Source organism: Neodiprion virginianus, chromosome 6 (genome assembly GCF_021901495.1).
Source record: "Neodiprion virginianus isolate iyNeoVirg1 chromosome 6, iyNeoVirg1.1, whole genome shotgun sequence".
In the NCBI taxonomy this organism is placed as follows: Eukaryota; Metazoa; Arthropoda; class Insecta; order Hymenoptera; family Diprionidae; genus Neodiprion; species Neodiprion virginianus.
Genome location: NC_060882.1, coordinates 23372457 through 23394247, shown reverse-complemented (window position 1 = coordinate 23394247; position 21791 = coordinate 23372457). Strand labels below are relative to the sequence as shown.

At 42.1% G+C, this 21791-nt stretch overlaps 1 protein-coding gene across 5 annotated transcripts in view; it reads left to right on the top strand.

Moving 5' to 3' along the window:
• The window catches only part of LOC124307950 (hemicentin-2-like), a 297325-nt gene that overhangs the window by 93758 nt on the left and 181776 nt on the right, over window positions 1–21791 (top strand). For 4 of the 5 annotated variants that reach the window (XM_046770200.1, XM_046770199.1, XM_046770198.1 and 1 more), the window contains exons 1-2: window positions 1256–2542; window positions 13645–13793. In XM_046770200.1, the coding sequence (XP_046626156.1) occupies window positions 13667–13793 (127 nt within the window). In that variant the 5' untranslated portion in view covers window positions 1256–2542; window positions 13645–13666. Of the gene's footprint in view, window positions 1–1255; window positions 2543–13644; window positions 13794–21791 lie in introns of those variants that run through there. The other variant, XM_046770196.1, reaches the window with a different exon arrangement.

The following is a 21791-nucleotide window of genomic DNA, read 5'->3' as shown; positions in this document are numbered from 1 at the left end:
GTCACTCGACGGGCGCGAGGCGACTCGCTTAGCTGTTTGAAGTCTGACGCATAACATGATTCTCTACTGGCGTACTAACAAGCGTGTTTCTACTCCTGTATCTAGTTGGATCGCTTGAGACGCATCAGCGGGGTGTGCAGGCACGTATACACGAGTGTTTGTGTTTACACGGTTGGTTGTGTTGATTGGAACTCGAGAGTGAGAGCGTCAGTTGAGCGTCGCTGTTACCGATCCGCGGTTTAAGTAAATTTACACGCGGGTACAATGAATTTTGGCTGTAGGTACTAACCGAAGTCACCATTGTCTAGAACGCATTGCAAAGTAGTGTAAATTCCTTCAATTTCAAAAATGTACAATATATGATTCACCCCTGAAATTTGCTGAATTATTCGCGGGCTATACGATGATTGATTTTGAACGAGTCAAACTTCACCACTTTTACTACTACTTTTTAAAATCTCTGGCAGCTGATCGAAAAGGATGAAAAAAATTTTCTACAGCCCTAAACGGAATTCGAATGTGCTAGAACTCCGCAGTTATTCTTGCAGATTTTTTACACCACCTGAAGAGAGAAAATTTGCATGTTTTATGTTAATCTGTATACGTCATGACCAGCTTGTGCATATGGTGGATTGTATAAAATAACGTGTGGTGAAAAAAAAAAAAAAAAATCAGAGCATCAACCGTGTTGCATAACGAACATTATACACGGATGCGGAGGTGAAAAATAATGTTAATTCACGACCGAGAGTAAACCGTAATTGAATTGATTTGCTATTCAAATCGCGGGAGGTGTATGTATAATAGAGTCGGTGAGCGTTCGGTGATAAAATAAAAGGTAAACAAACAATCGATGAAACGGCGAAGGGGTACGACACAACTACCACCAACGTCATGCATATCCATTCGTTTCCACCTGCAGACATCGGCGGCCAGTTTTTCCCTCGCGGCTCCGCGTCTTTTGAGGGTTGAAAAATTTGTGAATAATTCATTTGAAATAATGCTTATTCTTCAAAGTAACCCCTTACTCGCAGATTCACACCTTGGCTTAGCCGCGGGATCTAAAAATGTATGATGGGGTGTGGGTGGGGACGAGAGGCACCGGGAGACCGGAGAACAAGGGGATGGGAAAGGAGAGGGAGGAAGGGACCGAAGCTCAGGCTGCGGGCGGCTAGGGGTGGTTTTGGTTTGTGAGCTGGTCGCCGCGACGCTGGCGCTGCGCGGGGAGTTTCAGTCTGATGTCAGCATTCGCGGCGGTTGCTTCGTACGCACCTTCGCGCGTCAAATTTATCCGAATCGCATTAAGATCGAGGAAAGGAAGGGGCGCGGGAGAGGGAGTATCGTTGCCCGAAGCGACGCTGTTTGTTGTTCTCGAGCCACTCGCCCCTCAACTTCGCGCAATTATCGTTTCTATGCGTACGGATGCGAACGGATACGGTATTCAATGCATTTCTGCATCGAAGTAACAACGATTTTAAAGATGATTAACGTTCGATACGCGTATACCGATTACTGTGAAAGTAGTTTCACGTTCATTTTAACCGTGCTGTATTAGTGAATTGCAACGTTACTCTATGCAGTAGTTGTAATACTTTCTTACGTAAGAAGAGAAAATGAAATCCAAAGTTTTTCCCTCAACTAATGACAACTAAAGAAAAGTTTTATTTAATTTTTATTTTGTTTCAAATGTAAGTAAAGAGTTGCCTTCTCTAAACTTACCGGCGTCCCCGTTATATAGTGTATTGAGTTACCAGTTAAAGTTTACGACACGTCAAAGGTAAAAGTGTGCCGTGGTAGAAGCAGTTTAATCAAATGAATTTAATTAAAGCGATTCAAGTAATAACTATATATTCTCTAATCGAGTGATCCGGCTTAATTGTTACGTTACGGTGCTGATGGCTAAATTTGCATTTAATGGATTATAAAGACCTGCGAAATTTGACTCTTCGGCTTGATTCAATTGCCCGTAAAATTATTAAATTGTCATCCATAACGGCGACTCCTGTTTCAAATCTTCTTGGCTCCTTCCTCGCGTTGTTACCGACTCTAAAGCCCCTTGAAAACCGTCTTAGGCATATCGGAGTGACTGCTACAGGATTAACGTGGCGTGCCACAAGTTTTCTAAAGTGTTTTAAAAAAGTTTTATACAGGAAAGATGAACGTCCTGATGGTGACGGGCAATAAAAATCGCTCCATTATGTGCATAAATAACTTGTAAAACAATTTCGAAAACCGTATTTTCAGTGTTACCCAGCCCCGCGGTTCGAGAGCTCACTCCCTTAACTTTGGCCGTGTCAGTTGGCGATAATTAAAGGCCATCAACGAGCGGTGATTAATCAGTTTAATTAGTGACTAACGTATGGTTTTACTAAATATAATATACAATTATAAAGTATATCGTAATATCTAATTGAGAATCGTGCTGTTTAAACAAGTGATACGACAACTGGGATTTGGTTAAACGAAAGTGTGTTTTACCAGCGAAGTGAGAAAATTCTGTGTTTCAAAGGGAGACCGGAACACGGTGGCATACAAAGTTTCGGTAAGTCAGATCTGCAGCGGTAACTCCTGCACATGTAGCCTAGCTTACATTACAGCATTGGTCGACGCGCCGCAGTTGCATTGCACTGCAACTTTTGAAACTAGAACGAGACGAAATACGGCTTTCAAAAGCTCCGGAATTCATGGAGAGAAGTTAAGGCTGCGAAAGAGCGAATCTGCGATGTAGGTGGTTATATGCGATATAAGCTGCTGCAGGAAGAGTTAGAAACTATGGAAAGTTGAAATGGCCGTATGCCTCAGGCTGGTGTGGCGGTTTTCTCGTGATTCATGAATCATCGCTGCACTCATCTCGATACCCTTTCCTTCGTCCACTTCGACTTTTTTCTTTCCGCTCTTCCGTCCTTCGAAAATATCGTCACCAGTCCGAGTTTTTTTCCAATGCTGCAGCGGTAACGTTATAACTCAGGGGACACCGTCGCCATCTCCGCCTCGGTCGGCAATTTAATATCGAATGATCTACGAGGGCGGAATTGCACTTTGGGTCCTTTCGTTTCGTCGGTATAATTTCGACGCCTCCACCGTTTCTTTTCTCAAGTTCGAAACTGCGGTAGCTCGCTGCACGGATGATTCACCATCCCGCAAGTTGCGGCGGAAAGAGCTATCCTTGCACCCAGGCAGCTATTCGACAAAGGACCATGACGCCGGTCATGAACGTCGAACAGTACGTCGTAACGGCTCCCAATATGCCCTGCAGGGATTGCCTGAGTGTCTGGATCGCGCAATTAACGGTAGGAGCTGCTCAAACCCTCCAGAATTAATGACAGTTACGTAATTGTTCGCTCAGGCAGTACTCGATACCTTGAAATTGCAACCTGCACTTCGGAGACGTAAAGTACGTCGTTGTACCGTGAAATTTTGCCCTCTTATTTTACCGTTGCAATTTCACAACCGTCGAGAGAAATTTCTAGTTGTCGTTACCGTGCACTTTAATACTATTTTCATTTTCATTTCATAATTTTTTTTTTTGTTCTTTTCTCTCGGTATCTATTTTATTAATTCACAGTTCGGCCATTCGCCGAATTTACAAGATTTCGCTAATATCGCGAATAATTTATTCCGCAGAAATGTTTTCTCTCGATTTGTTCAATAAATTTGAAAGATTCCTTTACCGCGCGTGTGTAATTATTGTCATAAAATAGTTTATTCGAACTCGTGTTGACGTTGACATTGGAGGGACAAAGACGAACGTTGTATAGTCAGACATTTATATTCTCTTGATGTATAAAGTTTAACGACATTGTCGTAAAATAATCAAAACCCTCGTAAAAGTTTCTGCGTTTGAAACTGGAAGCGATCGTGCGCAATCAACTGTGCAACCCTAATACCATATAACTGTGCACGAATCTAACGTTTTAGAAACGCGTTATAATATCCGGGGAAGCCTGAACATAAAAAAGAACGAAATTTTTCTTCATCTTTTTCTCTCTCTTCCGCAGATCAGGTGGAAGAATGACGTCGAATAAACACACACCAGTAAAATTACTTACTTATTTTATTTCGCAAAAATAAATCCGTTCATTTTCATTGGGCTGACATCAGTCCTGTGATTTTCAACGCTGTGTTTATTGGATTCGGAGCCTAGGCGAGGTCTGATAATGGTAATAAAATAATCGTCCGTTTTATCATGTCATCTTGAGCGTATTGTAGCGTCCCGTGATTACCGGGGCGGCTTGTGCCTATAACGCGAAGCCGTGGTCGCGACCATCCTCATATCTCGTAACATTTATTCGTTCTCCCATCCGCTTGTCCGTCCAGCTTCCGTCGTCTATTCGTCCTCCGTTCGTCCATCTCTGCGTTCCCGGGAGATCACGCATCGCTAACAATCGTTTTTTATCCCGTGATCCTGATCCCTCCGTCCATTATAATACCCGCCACAAGGAACTGCCTCGAATCCAAATCCGTTTTCAGAACTTGCACCGGTTCTTACGTTTCCGGACTCTGGTTTCCATTGCCTCAAATCCAGAGATTCGGGTGATTTTTCATCGAGAATATCAATTTTCTTTGGACGAAAAGAAGAAACGATTCGCATAAGATTTCGGACGGAAATAAAGTTACGTGTGCAACTTGGAGAAATTTTTATTAAAATTAGTAGGCATTAGAAATATTTCTCGTATCACGGGACAAAGTTTTTCGAGGATTGCTAGATTCACAATTCTTTTCCACGAGTTTTTTTTTTTAATCCTTACGTCAGTGATTAGGTCTTTTAGTTCTTCCTTAATATATTTTTGTTCAATTAAATTCAGAGATCTGATAAATAAAATATGTTCTATTTTTCCGTCTAGTATACTTATTGAAGAATCCTATCTTCCGGCGTTTAGGTAGGTTTTGCTGTTACCGTGTGTACAAAAAGTGGTCATTCGCTTTCAGCCAATTGAAATATTTGACGATAGAAAGGTTGCTAGCTGACGGGTTACATTCGCTAAAACTCTTTAAGTTTTTGAAGCTTATAAAAACGACAGGGCATTTAAATCTTGTTGAAAAAAGTCGAAACAAACTAAAATAGCACCGAATTTCTAATAAGTTCAATATCCATATAATTGCCGCTTGATCGGTTATAATTGTCGAAAAAAATCAACAAGCTTTAAATCTGTGTCGAGAAATCAGCGGTGATCCGCTTATTGCATCATGTCGAAAATACGAGATTGTCGAATGAACAATTTGCGAGCAGCGCAATAACTCTGTTGTATTATTCTTGATTAGTCCGCTTATTATCGCGGCATTGTGAGGCTATATGATAGTATTATAGTTTCCGAAATATCTGTGATTCGATGCGACCACGATAGTTGATCTGACGAATCGACCACCGTCTTTCGCATGTGAATGTATGCACACAGGCATGGGTAGACAGATGTGAATATAATTAAAATTGATTGCCACATAATCCTTTGCCAGCCCGAGTTTCGGAATAGGGGATAGAATAGTTCGAATGCAAATATGAAGCACAAAAGCAAACACAAACACATTAAACGGTGTTTGCTTGGTACTCGGTACTCTTTAAATCACTTCAAAAGAATTTCACTAGGCGCCCTCAGCACGTTTCTGCAAATAATGAAATTATTTCGATTCGTTTATTTTTCTCCTCTTCCGTTCTCTGACTGGGAATGTTATATATGTACGGGTATTTTCCACAAGTTCAAATTGTTTGTTGATTGCTCTTTCGTTGCATAGAATGATGCAGTGAACATTCACGCAATATTGATAATAATCAATTGAATCACGATGGTGTGCACGTTTATCTCGTTTTGTTATACATTCCGCGGATGTTGCGACAATCCTTTTTTCCCCGCACGTGAAATGACGGAAAAATTATTTTATTTACGTCAATTTGCAAGGATTTAAATAAGGACTGTGGATGGTTTGATTAAAATAAAGTTTCCCGCTGTTTCGCTACGATTTTTTTTATTCTCCAATTTCTTTCGTAAGCCTCAACCAGAACAAAACATCCGTGAAATCTGCATAGTATTCGAATAATTTGTCCACCCTAAATTTGACGTAACGCAAGGAAAAGAGAAAGATCGATCCGTGGTTAAACGAGGTTCTTTTGTTCGGCTTTTCTTCTATGTTTAAGCGGATGTTTCATTCCATTATTTATTTTCTGTGAAAGAAATTAAACTACGCTCAAGATGAGGTACAGTATTACGATATATATATATATACTGTTGGAAGTGCAAACAGAAACGTGAATTAAAATGAAGGGAAAAGCAATCCGAAGCAAGTAAAATGGAGAACAATATACCTGAATCCATAAATAATGTATGACCACGTATTATATCAATAAAATTTCAATTGCTGAATACAATTTCCCAGGGTCGAAAATTCAAAGAAAAATAAAATGTTTGCAAACGTGGCTTTAATTTCTATGTCACAATTTGGCCTACTGGATATTCGTTTAACGTCTATTCAATTATTGTAAGAACAAATGTCCATCAAATATTGACTGAAAAGTTTCTGTGTTCGGAAATATAGATGATGGTTCATTCTACTGATGAATCTGCATCGCAAATATATTCTCATTTCGTTCCTGCACGCATGGTAAATCAAAATAAATTGACAATCGGAAATCAGTTGATAGAATTTAAAAAAAATTAAAAAATTCCATACAATTTAAAACTTTATTAGGGACGATGCCCTTCACTTTTTTCTTCGAATGAATATACTGCGGTTAGGTGTTCGATAACTAGAAAAAAAATAAAAATAAAGGGTAAAGTGCCGGCTACCACAGAATGGTAAAAACCGCGATTGATTGAACTATATACGTACGTTCACATACGTAGAAACGGCGCAGGAAACGAATGGTGAAAAGCTTTTTGCAATCGCAACCGTTTCGCTATGAACTCAAATACTTTACTGTTCGTAGGTACGTAGTGAGGTAAAACTCGACGCACAACCACCAATTTATCACACAGCTATCGTCCCGAGAGAACTAATGGAGCGAAAAATGTTACAAGTTTTATTTTTATTTATTTTTTTTTTTCTGAGCGCTATCCGCAGTTCTGACGGTATACGCAGGTACCCAAAGCCCGGCGGCGTTGAAACTCCTTGTATTCCCGATGAATAGATCGCGCGCTTCCGCGTTACACGCTGCTAAAAGAGAGTGAAAAAATCATTATTCATCTACGCGACAGTTTTCGATCTTATACATAATCATAGTACAAAAAATATGCGTGTAGAATCATTTGCCGTCGACGTTGTAAAACTGATCGATAAACTGAAGCTTCGTATTGCTGCAGATTTTCTCCTAAGATTAAGTCCAACCTGTCATCCCTCGGGATACTCAGCGACATTTCGCTACTGTCCCTGCAGTCGTACACGCCACGTAGACAATCTCAAATCTACGAACTCGGGGTCGATGATCGTTCTCGAAGCTCATTCGGTCTCAGCAAAGCTTTCCTAGGATCGTTTCGCGCTCGGATTGGGAGTCTCATTCTTCTCTGGCGTTCTAATTGCCTTCGAGACGAAGTAGAAAAAGAACGGAGAGTAGAAAAGGAAAAATAAGCGAATGGGAAATAGTCAAGGGAAGCTACTGAGTCCAGCTCGGCTTACGGTAAACAACCGGAAAATCAGGGGAATTGAGCCTCCCGGCGATAGCCTTTTAAAACCTGCAATGAACCGTCGAAGCTCGTTCTAATACATCGCATTATCGATCGACTCGTTAAGCCTAATCCGTAGTGCACCAAAATCTAGAAACCGAATTCAGCTCACGTTCAAAGAATAATTTTCAAATGCTGGATCAACTTAACCCACCTCTTGCAGGTAGCATCAATTTTGGTTTGGCGAAGATTATACAGCGCTGTTGAACCGCGTGAATCAGTCTTTAGTTTTTGAAAAATTTCAGCGTGTACCATTCGACGAAAAAAATTGTAATTCTGTGGGTTACAATAATCAAAAAATGAATAAACAAATAATTTCGATCTGTAGGAATAAGAGTGGCAAATGAGAAATAAAAGCTCTGCTGTATACGGATATTTGTAATAAAAAAAAAAAAACGAAAATTTTATAACGTAAAAAATATATTTCTCACGGTATGATAAGAGGTCTTCCTTCTACGCGGGAGTCTGTTTTCCGTGAATATTTGAGGCGAATATCTTCGACCAAGTACCCCCGGAGCAATGCCCTATTCAGTAGAGTTGAAAGATACATTGGGTCCGTTTAGCGCACCCTACCTTCTTAGCACCTTTTCTCACTCTCTATTTATTTTTAATTTATCTCCTCGTTTCTTTCGTAATATGTCATATTATATTATTTATGCTAATGTCAACTGTGATTTTCCTTTTTTGTTGATTTTTTTCGTATCCTAATTATGTACCTATGCGATGCCGCCTAGGGGACACTGTCCAATGGTAACAAAACTTTATTATATTCTAGAATTACTCGTTTCGCCCCTCTTTCTGATGTAGTAGTCGGCACAGATAAAAGAGTTACACGAACTTTCATTTGTCACAAAATGAATAAGGTCGTTGCGTCGGCCGGTATTACTGTAAAAACAGTCTTGTTTCTGACTTCTCTGTAGAAACACGTATCGTCAATTAAAGCATTTTTTACTGCTTAATTTATTTGTGCCCGTTGGATCATTTCTTCACGCTCAACGAACCCATCGTTTTATTCCGTAACGCGAGATCGTTACAATAAAAATATACATATATCTGCCTTCTCCGTTATTGTTCTCAGCTATTTCCTATTCGTTTATTTTCTCTTTTGATTTTCATCCGCTTGTGTGAGTCGAATTAATTGACGCTCATTAGAGCAAAACGAAGAGGAACGCGTAAAGAAGTATTATGCGGCTGCGTGTGTCGTACCAGAAGCTTTAAGAGACCTGACACTCGCCTCCGAATCGTTGGTACTGATATCCATCGTTCCGGATGGCGTAAACTCTTGTAAGATTTTTATTTTATAAATTCTTGATTTTAATGATCGATAGAGACGGTACCTTAGATGACAACGGGAAGTTAATACAATGAGACGAATAGGGAAGAGAGGTCACCAAAACGTTGGAGGGTATTTGACGGTGAAACTAAATTTATTGGTCTCTTTGCGGCGTGGCATAACAAGAATCAAAGCAAAATACACAAAACATATTCATCCGCATACATATTACATACGTCAGCCTGAGATTTCAGATCAAGCTGTAGTCGGTAATGGCTCGTTTAGAAGATCCCAATGATTTATTAGCAGTACCGTGCGTTAGTCGATGAGGAGTACGGAGACACCAGCTTGCTTTGGGTTGACCCACAAATGATGATGATTAGCTTTCGTGGAGAGAGAGAGAAATTTCTTTGACGATCTATCCTTCCGTGGTGGGCGCGCTTGCGATAACGCACCAAAATTCGGCCGTTGTGCACAATTTTTCGACTGAGCTTGATCAGGCGACGTTGTTTTTTAATCTCCTTGGCCGGAAGATCCAGACTGACTTGACTATATCGAGCTAATCCTTTCGTTAGTTTCTTCACCTCTCTCTCTCTTCCCTTCCCCTCTCTTTCTCTATTGTTCTTCCAATACGTTACATACTCCGTTAATTACACTGGCAAGGTCTCGACGCAGACGCAGGTCCCGGTTTCGTGCCTCAGTTTCGTTTTAAACTGGGCTGCTGTAACGACGCACTTTTCAGATTAGAGACACGCGCAGCTTTTCGGGAAAATTTAATAATTACGGACCAGCCCCATCGCCGGCAATACGCTAGAGCGCGAAAATCGCACCACCGTAACTCCGCTCCTCCAGCAGCTGCACGCCCACAGCGTCGCGGTCGCCCTGTAACTTGGGCTTTGTCTTTCACTTTTTATACGACCCCGCTCACTCTCTATCTTCCTTTTTCCCTCTCCCTTTCTCTTTGTACGAGGATTTACATTTCTCCGCGGTGAAAAAGCAATTACGCGCTTTTTAATTTGTCGGAAAACACAGAAACGACTATGGGGTGTTTCGTTCTTCCGACTTTACCGCTGCTGCTGCTGCTGCTGCTGCAGATCTCTTGTCTACAATATATACGGAATATACACATTATGCGCAGACAGTGGCGTTTTTTCTCTATTGAGTAACCTCCCTGGTGGCGATAATAAAATAATCCTTCCTGTTCCGCATAATTAAATGCTACTCGGAAAAATGATTTTGTATTTACAACTTGAGCTACGTGTTATTGTGAGTAAATTTTATAGCCAATGGCTCGCTGTACGAATAATCAATTTCACCGTACTAACAGACAATCGCCGTTTTTGACACAGTTGGAAATTCCTTGCCTCATGTAGTAAAGTATAATGCGTTATTGCGATTGAGTTGACGAAAGAACATAAGCTCCGATAAAGCTGATCCATCAAATCTACATTCCGCTGTCTTTATTCATTTATTCTTACTTTCATAACAGTAGCTGATTGATCGGAAATCAATACGGTGTATTACGAATACAAAAAATTGCGAATAAATAAAAAGTCGCGTGTCGATTGTAAGATACATCATATTTGAAATAGATTTACCGACAGACGAACACGCGAGGTAACTTCCTCTTCTAGGACTTATCGGCCCTCCAAGGGCGCCGCCGGCGTCGCGACGTCAACCTCGATGGGGCCTTTGGTTAGCTTGCATGGTGTTAAGCGACGCTTGCAGCTGAACGATTGCATCGAAGGTCCTTGTGGTCGACGGGTATTAAATGGAGGTCGATTCATCCTCACGGACAACTTACTCTCGAGGCCAAAGGTGAATAGAATGAAGGATGGTCGATGTTCAAGCATCTCCGTGTAGTGCACCATGCAAACCTGACTCTCTCAAATGCGAGCTTGCGCCTCGTGAGATCGTTTCACACCGCGCGAATCGTCGAGAATTTTAAGCGAATAATAATTTAGGCATCTTTAGCACGTCATTGATATTCTAAACTTTTTCGATTTGTTTGAAATTTAAACTCATAATAAAGCTCCGTAAAACAATCGGTTTTCACTCGGTTACATTCCATATGTGTTCAGGTGTTATTTGAAATGACGTTCAAAAGTCGTGGTTTTCGGAAGGCTTCTTACGTTGCAATTATCGGCGTAAAAATCTGAAAAAATTCCACAGATTGCGATCACAAATTGCGATCCGATAAGTTTCTATCTAAATGACCTAATAATTGGTAATCCGAAATTTTTGTGAAATTTTCAAATACCAATTAATGTGAGATCATCAATTACAAATAATTGGGACAATTAGGTGGTCACTTTTCGGATGGAACGCAATTTCCAGGGCAAATTTTGTTTCTTACGCGTCTCCGATAGCTGTGAAATTTTTGACAGATTTTTAAGACGAGAATTGTAACGCAAGGAGTTATTCTAAAAACACCACTCCTGTACGTTATTTTAAATAATACTTGGACACATGTGGAACGCAACCGATTAAAAACGAGTGACTATTTTTTAAATTAAACTATTTTTTTTTGTGAAATTTTATTGTGAGTTTAAATTTCAAACAAATTGAAGAATTCTTAAGTTTCACTGACGTGTCCTCTCAAGGATCTAAAAATTGCGAGGAAACATGTTCCGTATGAGTATGTATTTTGGCGGAAAATCGTAACCTGTCGAGTTGAATTTTGTGATTTAACCTAGAAGTGAGCGTGGGTGAGAGGTATTGTGGAATTGTATGTATAGGCATAAGGTATAGCGTGTACGCCGCGTAGCTTTCAAGCATTTATTCAAACGCTGCTTTCGAGAACTCGTGGATTATAACCGCAGGTAACTTCAAGTCCTCTGGATTCTCGGTAGAGAAAATACGCCTCCTAAAATTCTTTCGGGATCACGCTATCGGGAAAATTTTAAGGAATGATGTTTGGATGCTTGTGTGCAATCGGCATACTCACTTTTGTCACTTAGGATGGATATCCAGGTGTATTTATTGTACATAAGTATACATATGCGCAATTATGTTGCATAATCAAAGAAATCGCATACCATCTGTAAACTGTATATTGTATATATTAATTAAACTCCGAGATTCTAGTATTATTTTGGCCGAGATTGAGTTTCCGCGGTAAACGGAGTTGTTTAATTTTACTAAATAAATATTAGACCCTTTCTTACTGCCATTTCCGTCTTCAAGGTAGGTACTTTCCGCAACTGCGCGAGCGTGGCGCGGAGTCTCGAACCGCGAAAAGCCTCGAGGAGAGTCGGAGGAGTGAGAGGGGGAAGTGAAATATGACGTCGTTTTGGAAGTTGGAACTTTGTGACGTCACTTCGACCTTACTTTCCCCAGGTGGTCGCGCAGGGTGAAGGGGGAGGGAGGAGAGGAGGGAAGACGCGAAGCTCCAGCCAACTGTCGCGATGCAAATTGCTCGTAATCTTATTGGGGGCTTGCCGATTCGTGACGGAACACCAGCGCGGAGTGAATTTCGTAATCCTATTAAACCCAAGAACCGAGTCTCTCCGATACGGTATTCACCCTGGCGTCTTCGGGTGAATGAAAGAATGAGGATGAGATGAGGGTCTCCGACACCAGCCCGCAGGTCCTATTCAGGCGTCCGAGCGGAACGAAATAAGTCCCAATTTGCCGCGCGACTGGTACACACATACCTAAGTTATCGGTGGTTAGGTAAAAGTAAAGGGAGAGGGAGGGGACGGGGTGGAGCGACGAAAACAGAGTGAGAAAAGGAACCGAGAAACGAATTTTGGGTTCACTTGTACGATCCGCACGGTGCAGGATAACATAGCCATTACATAACGCGGCGAACCGGCTATGGTCGAGTGAGGTTCACCTCTCGTACCCTTCGGGCTGAAAAAGAAGGAAAAAACGAGAAAAAAAAGGGAACGGATGAACGTTAACAATAGAGAAATAAAAATTTCTACAACCTCGTTTCCACCGGCTCTACAACGTCAGCCATCGAACCTTTACCCGCTATGGTGGCGTACCATACCCCTGAAATAAGTTTGAATTCTGCACAACTCTTTTACGTTATTCCCGTAGCTCTCGTTTCTTTCTTCCATTTTCTTTCACGATTTACGGTGTTGTTTCTTTTCGTGTTTTTTTCTCTTTGCGATCGTTGAAAAGGTTCACACGACCTGTATTTGCGTATTAGCGTTTATATTATTATAGGTATCGATCGCTGAGCGCGAACGTTGCTTGGTATAAGCAGTAATGCGTTAACGAAATGATTATCGAATTACTTAATCAATCGGAAAACAACGCTTCCAATTCCGATTCAATTTCACCATTAGAAATCATCCCGGTTATTATCCCTCTAAACCTTTTCCATCCGCCAACGTATTATATCTCTTGACTGAATGTGAACATCGTTCGACTTGCTCAAACACGTTCTACACATTACTCGGTAACAACTGATTACCAACTCGAAACTTTCTCTTCATTCGCGATGCGAATTACTATTGCAGATATTGGACAAAGGGATGATTGGATATGTACGTACAGGCTGCAAGTTTCGAACACTGATCGATAGTCATTCTTCTATGCTGTATTCGTGTTTCGCATAAGTACTCGTATCTGTTCATACTTCTGATAAACAATTGAAAAAATTGTGGTTGGTCTGAAAGAACCCGGAGTGCAGAATTCGACGATGTTCATATAAATTGGCAACGAAAATATCGACGGCTTTTACAAGGGTGATAATTTTGCTTTCAGGACTGAACATGGACGAGTAAGAATGATTGGAATGAGTCTGCTGAACGTCGCCCTAGCGGTGCTAGGAGTAACGCAACTTCTCCGAGCTGAAGCACTGCAGGGAACGGGGTCAGGCTCAGCGTTGGCGTCACCGACGGCAAAGAGCACAGGTTAGTCGATTAGCCGATCAATTGGTTATGGCCAATCAATTCTCCGCTTCTAATTGGTACACCGCGGTTGAACTTGATCAAATCACACGCTCGATTCCTGTGATATGCCGTTGGCCGTACAACGCGTAACGACCGTGTCTAAGTTCGACTCGATGGACGGATCAAATTTTATCAGCTCTAGTCGGCTGAACTATTTTGTGCGTAAAACATGCACTCGGTTGACCGCCTCTTCGGGTACGGACAACGAACGACATTGCGAGTCCGATAATTCGTTCCAAGGGAACCCTAACGCGCACCGTCGAGCCGTTTTTCTCTCGGCGACCTTAACGTGTATATTAACGAAGCAGGCAATCCCCGCTGGCGGTGTACATACCCCCCCTTTCCCACCCTCCGTGCTCCCAAAAAAAAAACCGAGAACCAGAAGAACGAGAGAACGGTTTAAAGCAGGACCAATACAACCAACGACACATAATTTGAAATATTTCGGGATAAAATGAGCCTCCATTACGAACGGAGGGTAAACACTCTCTGAGCTTTCTCAAGCGGCCGGAACTGTCTTGCGCGATTCTTGCGAAATTATTGCGGGCTCTGCGGGAAACGGCGAGGCCTGAGCGTTCGGGGTGGGGCTCGGGAAGCAGCCCCGGGACACGGGAGAGTGACGGGCTGGCAGGCCACCTCGGGAAGACGTGACCACCCTAACGAGATAATGGCACCCGTCGCATGCCCCTTGATATACGTCACTTGACGCATTCTGCGCCCTGATGAGAACATGCGGCTCAACGTCGGGATTAAAGCTGCTTATGAGCGAAGTGAAAGGGGATACCGTAGCCTAGCCTCCGATGTCACGGGATGATTCCAATTAAATATCGCCCAGCGGTAGTCTGAGGATATAACTGATCGTGTGGGGGCTCTCGTGAGTTACTTCGAAGCCAGGGAAAGTCAGGGAATTTGATTAAACGTCTGCAAATTCATTGAGGATTATAGTTTCGAATTGTGTTGTTTTTTTTTCTGCTCTTCCTCGCTTTCACCAATGACGAGACGTAGATTTTTACCGGAGTAAGGGATTTCACACGCGTCACGAATTGCTCAGAACATGTTGTACTTGACATTTAAATTTAATTTGAATCTCGGTCAAATCACATCGTTGTACAAAATTTACGAAGCGACCGTTTTTAGCTACGTACACCCAATGTACGTTAATGCTTTTTGAATGCATGTAGAATATGAATAAAGTACGCGTAGCATATCAAAGAATGGAACCAAAAAACACGTTTGAAAGTTCAATCCTGCCACAACCTTTATCAATCAACGAGAAACTGAAGCACTGTTATTGAAGCCTTCGTTATGAACTGCGGAACAAGTCGACTTTTTTCAATCCCTTCATTGCTATCGCAATTTACATTTATAAGTTACATCGAAGTAAACAAAAGTTTCGATCTACTTTCGAGGACGAAACCCCAGTTCTACTTAAAATAATACGAGTCTTATTATTCGTTTCGATCCACGTTCGTCTTCGTGTATAAATTTGGTTACTCGTCGCAATGAGTCAGGCCCAATTTCAATCTCTATTTCCGTAAAATGAGACCCAATCGGACAGTTACACCGCCAAGCACATTAAAACTATCCGCGTTGTTGGAAATCAGGTGTGAGTGATTGGTGCATCAACGAAAAAAGAACCGCTGCTAAACATGGGCGAGATGCCTTTGATCGGAACTTCTCTGCGTGATGACCATCGCTCCCTTCGATCTTCAGCAGCGCGGGAGTTGTACTATGAAATGGAAATGCTCGATCGGTTTCTACAGAAACAATTTCCGGCTAAAAATGAGTCGAATTAACCGAGCCGAAGCCAGAACCCGGAACCCGGAACCCGGAACCAATTCCTACACCCAGTATTACGTGGTAACGCTTCGAGGCTATTGACGCCTGAATCTGCGGTGGGGTTAAAATTGAGTAGAATGATTTATCGAGGCACGCGGAGGGATGAAGCTGTTCAGGTTTGTCCGATCGAAGAGCTGCACGTATACCGAGGGAATAAGGTAGTTAATGACCGAACCGCGCTCGCGGAAGACTTAGTTTGAGGTGTCCAAGCGTTGCGGAATGCGAAAGGGCGCGAAAGGGAGGAAGGGAAGGGAATATCTGCGGCCCGGGTGGCTCGCCACGGAAGCTGGGATGACGTCGAGAAGACGTTTTAACGACTGCGTCGACACTGGGTCGTCTGCCGTCCGTAACGTCGGCAGCCGTCAAACTTCTCTCCTTCCCCTTCCTTCTTCGGCTCTCTGCACCTTTGCCCTTTAACCGTTGACGGAGAGGATAGTGCGGAGTCACGACAGTTGATTTGAAAGCCTTTTATGGGTAATTAATTGCTGCTCACGCGCAAGCGGCCGTACGCTGTAGGGAGAGTCTCGGTTATTGGTACTTAACGATGAAACGGAAGCGCTAACTTGGCCTCTCCCTTCACCTCGAAAGTTACATTGGCTAAAGAAGCCACTTGAATCTTACTTGCAGAGAAGATAGAAAAAAACAATGTTGGACGCGCTTCTTCGATATTAATTTTCTTTACTCGCACATACCACGTACGATATGTATGCGAACTTATACAATATTCATCCACGTGTAGAGTGAATTATGGACTTCTACTCTCCTGTAACATGTAACGTCGACGAACCTTTTCAGCTTTTAATCACTATCCAGAAGCATCTTCATCGTTTAATCTTCTCATACAGTCTGATCCTAGCTCGTTGACGTATAGCCGAGGTGAGAGGTTCACGGCGAACGGAGGCGTCGCGTCGCGAGAAGAACGGAAGAATTTTTTTTCTCTCCTCTTTAGCCGGAAGTCAACGGATTCGGGGTTCAAGGGTCCGGACAGTCGGGTTGGGGTGCCGTTCGAGCAATTCCAACCATTTCATCCACGCTCAAACGGTCCGAGACTTCGCGTTAGGCCAGTATCAACCGGGTTTAACTTACACTAATCTTTCTAAGCGGTGAACTCCCGGCGTACGACGCGACTCGAGGTTCAAGCCTCTGGAGCCGGAGCTTCGCTTCGCCGTGTAGCGACCTCTGACCTCGATAATGTACAACCGCCGCCCCTTTTCGTCCTCCGGTTTTATACACGCACTACGGCAGACTCATCTAGTCGCTTCGCGGGTGAGACGGGGATTCGAGGGATACTGTAAAAACTAAGATTACAATGCAATGCAATCAAGTTTCGTAGGAGGGAACCGTTGCTCGGTTCTTCTTTTGGATTAAAACACCACTACAAGGTACACGTACCCATGTAGGCAGAATTCTCTGTAAAACTATTTTGTCTCCGATTATTTGGCTTGCAAAATAGTTTGCTTGTCTACGTACGTACATATTATACATACATATATACCACCACAGCCAGAATGTTCCCAAGCTCTCTACGATTAGCCTTTTTAATTAAGTTTCACCGCTCTCATCTCGCCCGAGTTGTACAAGTTACAGAATAGCTTATTTATATATTTTGTCTATCTTTCATTTGTGGATGTGTTGTAATTGAAGTGAATCGAGTAGTGTGGGGCTTTTCAATGAACTCTAGTACAAACTGGTAATACAATTAAACACAGGTAGTGTTGCAGAAAATTCAATCGTAATATTGACACACAGGTCAACAAAAAAAGTTTCTTATTTTTTATTTGCCCTGATTTTTTCCATTAATTTTGGTGTGTGAGAACGTAGAATTTTCGAATAAGATCATGACTATATTAGATTCGCTCAAGTTTTTATGTTATTGTAGTATTCTTAGGGGCCATCCATAAATTACGTTACACGAATTTTAGAACTTTTAAACTCCTCCCCCCGTCCTTGTCGCAGGTTGTCATAGTTTTAGAATCCCCTCCCCCCTGATGTGACGTCACAAATTTTTCAAACATATGCATGTATTTAAAAATAATCAAAAGAAAACAGTTATTTTCATTTTTTTCTTATTTTTATTAGATAATCTTTATATATAAATTTCGTGTTTTAGTATTTTAAATTTTAACATCTGACGTCACAAAGCTTTTGACCCCCCCCTACCCCTTGTCACGCTATGTCATATTACGATGATACCCCCCCCCCCCCCCCCCCCCCTCCCATTAACGTGTGGCGTAATTTATGGATAGCCCCTTAGGAGGGGGATAGTTTCTAATATAATCATGATTTTATTCGACAATTCTTCATTCTCAAACACCAAAATTGACGGGAAAAATCGGGACAGCAGAAAACTTCTGTTCTTTTTTTTTGATAAACTGTAGATAATAAAAAAAAAAATCGAATTTTTCGTCTAAATAATGCTTTTTTGAGTGATATATGAAAATTTCGATAAAATAAACAACTGTGGTTATCGAAAACAGGATCAGATTAGCAAAAATGTATGTGTATCGAATAAACAAACCTAGAGGTGTTATGAACAAAGGTCATCCACGGTAAATGATTGATATCGCGATATCGATCCGCATGAATTATTCAATGAATCAGGAGAAAGAGATCCGATTCAGGTGAGCGAGTAACCGATTCTGGTATAACCGCGCTCGGGATTGGTCAAGTGCCCTACTTGTTATGCTACAGGAGGTGAAGATGACAATCCTGACGAAAACGTCGTCGGCTTAACGAGGTGCAAAGATCGCCCTCGGCTGATAAAGAAACCCCGGCAGAGGTTGTTACCGTGAGTCCTCATTCCTCCGCGTCTTCTATTTGCATCTTGTCGATTCACTGGCCTACACATATATATTGTTACACACATATATATATATGGATATATATATATATATATATTTAAACACACCCACACATATATATATATATATATACATGTAATACATGTACACGTGGTGCGAAGCTTTTGCATCGTTACCTTTCGCTAGGCTGACAGCAAGTGACGAGGGTTTCGTCGCGAAATTTAAAACGAATTTGCGAACGGTTTTGCGACGCCCATCGACGACTCACTCGGAAAAGTATTATTGCTTTTGCTACGTTACGCGGGACCGAATTCTCCCATCATTTTTCACTGCTCTTCAACGGCCTATCTGTCTCAGTATTTTTTTTTTCTTCTTCTGATTTTTCTTTCAGCGTAATCCGTTTCTTACTGTTTTTGGTTGGCATCAACGGCAACATTCTCGAATTCGGTGCAAGTCCTTGGCGTTCCAAGTTTTAGGCATTGAATCGAATGTCTCTTTTCCGTATTCATTCTTCAATACTCACATTATGCTCCATCTTTGCTTTACTTTCTCCAATAATTGCCTCCGAGTCCCGGTACTCGACGGACGATTTTATTTTCTACTTTTCCGAAAAATTTTAATGTTCGTTTCAACCTCGAATCTTCAAAGGTTTCTATGTATATATATACCTGGGTACTGATATTTGTTGAATATGAAAGGTAAAAAGAGTGGTCTTCCACCTCCTGAAAGCAAGGGAGATTGTAAAAAGTGTTTCAATTGCTCGCGGTTTCCCATTATCTTGAAGATGAAAAAGGTACGTCCTTGTGGTACGTGAAACAAGACCAATTTCCAGCGACGGTGGACGTTTAAAAGATGCCACTCATCTGTTCGGGTTCAATGGTTCTTTGGAATATTTTTACAAGGGTCACCTCGATACCCTATAACTTTGTCAGCTAGCTCGGTACGGCTTCTGTCGTCAATATTTACGGTTAAAAAAGAATCAGGAAAAATGACTGTACTATCGAAGGATCGCGTGTATAGCTTGATATAAAAGTCCGCGTTTATTCGATTGTCAAACCGTAATTTTTGAAGATTCGGTGATTTTATCGTACCTAATAAACCCGCAGTCTTCGCCCTGCCGAGAATGAATATTTATCACGCGTATCTTTTTCCATGGGGAAAGAAGAGCATTCGAGTAGGCAAGGAGAGCGTGAAACCATTGGAGCAAACATGATTTATTCCAACCAATAACACAAATGACTGTTTATTTTCACATTAAAGATATTGCCGGTGCAGGGTATCTCTCGTTTCGACGCCGGGCTCTTCTTCCGGCGATCTCTCTACTTTTTCTCCGAATCCCTTCCTATATTTTCCCGTTTAACCAATTCCCGTGAAATCGCCCTTTGCGAGCGCGTTGCGCGTCGACAGCAACGGCGCTTATACGTTGCCGGCCGATATTACCCTAGCGAATGGCAATTGGTCCCGGTACTTTTTCACCCTCGTCTCTCGTTCGCCCCCATTCACTTTCTCCGCTATCCCCGTTCGACCCCAGCTAGCTAGCCTCGACCTGCTCTCGCCACTCTCTAACCCGGCATAGCTCCGGGATTTGGTCCATCTATCGGCTTCTCTATACCTATATAACTACATGTCTACTCTACACAGGGTATAGTTTATTTATTATTCATTGGGGTTGCATCGGGCGAGAATAAGCGACGCATTGTTTATGCATCAGCCACCCTCGATCGCTTTTGCTTTATCTTCTCTCTTTCTACTCTTTCCTTACCCCCGTTTCGTCCCCCTGTCTCCTCGATGAGCGACTCTCTTGTCACACTCTGACACCCTGCACCCTCCGATCGTATAACCTTTCTAATGTGTATAACGGCGAACACACGCCCGTCTATTCACGTGTACGCAGTAGGTGGATTTCATTCGTGTAAATGACTCGACTACAGAAATCTCTCCCGCGAGTATTTTAGCCGCCTATATTTTATATTTCCATCCCCCTAACCGCCCCCAACTCTAGCCTCACCCTCGTTTTCGGTGTACGGTTCTCTCTCAAATACGTTTTAAACTCTTAATTGCTTCGTTGCTGACGTGGCCTGCGGTGAAACTGTGCTGTTTCGCCAATTTAAAGAGAGATGAAACAATACCGCGAGCATAAAATACCACGCGGAATTGGTTTAATTTTAAAATTTCTTATCGTCTTACGTCTGTGGGATGATCGCGAAACTAATCTGTTGGTACTACGTGTCGAAAAAATGTACTGCTTCTACCCTTTACGCTTACGATGTGATTATAAACGAGAAACCCGTGAACGGTAATGTAAATATTCGTTCCTTACGAGTTGGCCGTTGGGCAAATTACGTATTTCTGTTGAAGTTGCCTGAGCAAACGGAACTCGATCGAAGCCCAAATGATCATCAAATCTCAGCGGTAATAATTTCTACCGGTTGAATTTCACCCTGCACATCGTTGAGTTTGGCGGGAGTACTAAAGAAGAAAAAAATCTGTTACGTTTTAGCGGGTGATCTTTTCCGAGGATTTCATCATCTTCCTAAATAAAAGAACTCGATAAAAATGTGGGTGATAAGCTCGTTACGGATCTTACCGCGAAAATGGACGCCCCATTGATCACTTCTTTCCTAACTAAACATCCACCGAGCAAGCAGCAGTGTTTGCTGGGATAATCGAGTAGCGTGAGAAGCTTCGCTTAATTTTTTACGTCATCGCTAACGACTGCTGCTATTAACAACGTCGTTTCGCGTTGAGCTCACGTATATTTTAGACGTATCAAGTTCAACTTCTCCCTTTTTCGCCTCCGCTTCCGCTGGTTCGACTCAATTAGTCCGCCTCTAATTGTTTGGCGCGAGGTAAAATACCCGTTCGGGAATTCGGGGTATTGGCAATCCTCTTTGTGCTGTAAAATTGGCAAACGAGGAATGATCCAGCTTTGATAGAAACGCAAACTTTCCAACCGGTGTGCGTGTATACGTTAAGTAGGTTATACAAAATGTAAGCGTATACTTGCATAGCCGTGTATTATGCGGACTTTGCTTATATAATGCAAAGTTTTTGCGCTTGTGCAGTAAATATCCAGGTGAATGTGTACAACGTGAATGGAGGAAGTTCCTGGTTGAGCTTGGGGGAATAACCGCACAATGCAGGGTGGCTTGATAACACGAGTGTGTGATTAAGGCGGCAACCGTAAGATTTACACGAGCGTGGAAACGGGAATAATTCACAACCGTTGCACGAAACGTTTGCGCAACGTTTGCAGTTGTCTCAGTTTGGTCAGCGTAAACAAGCACAGGGTTTAACCATAAACCAAATAGCAAACCAG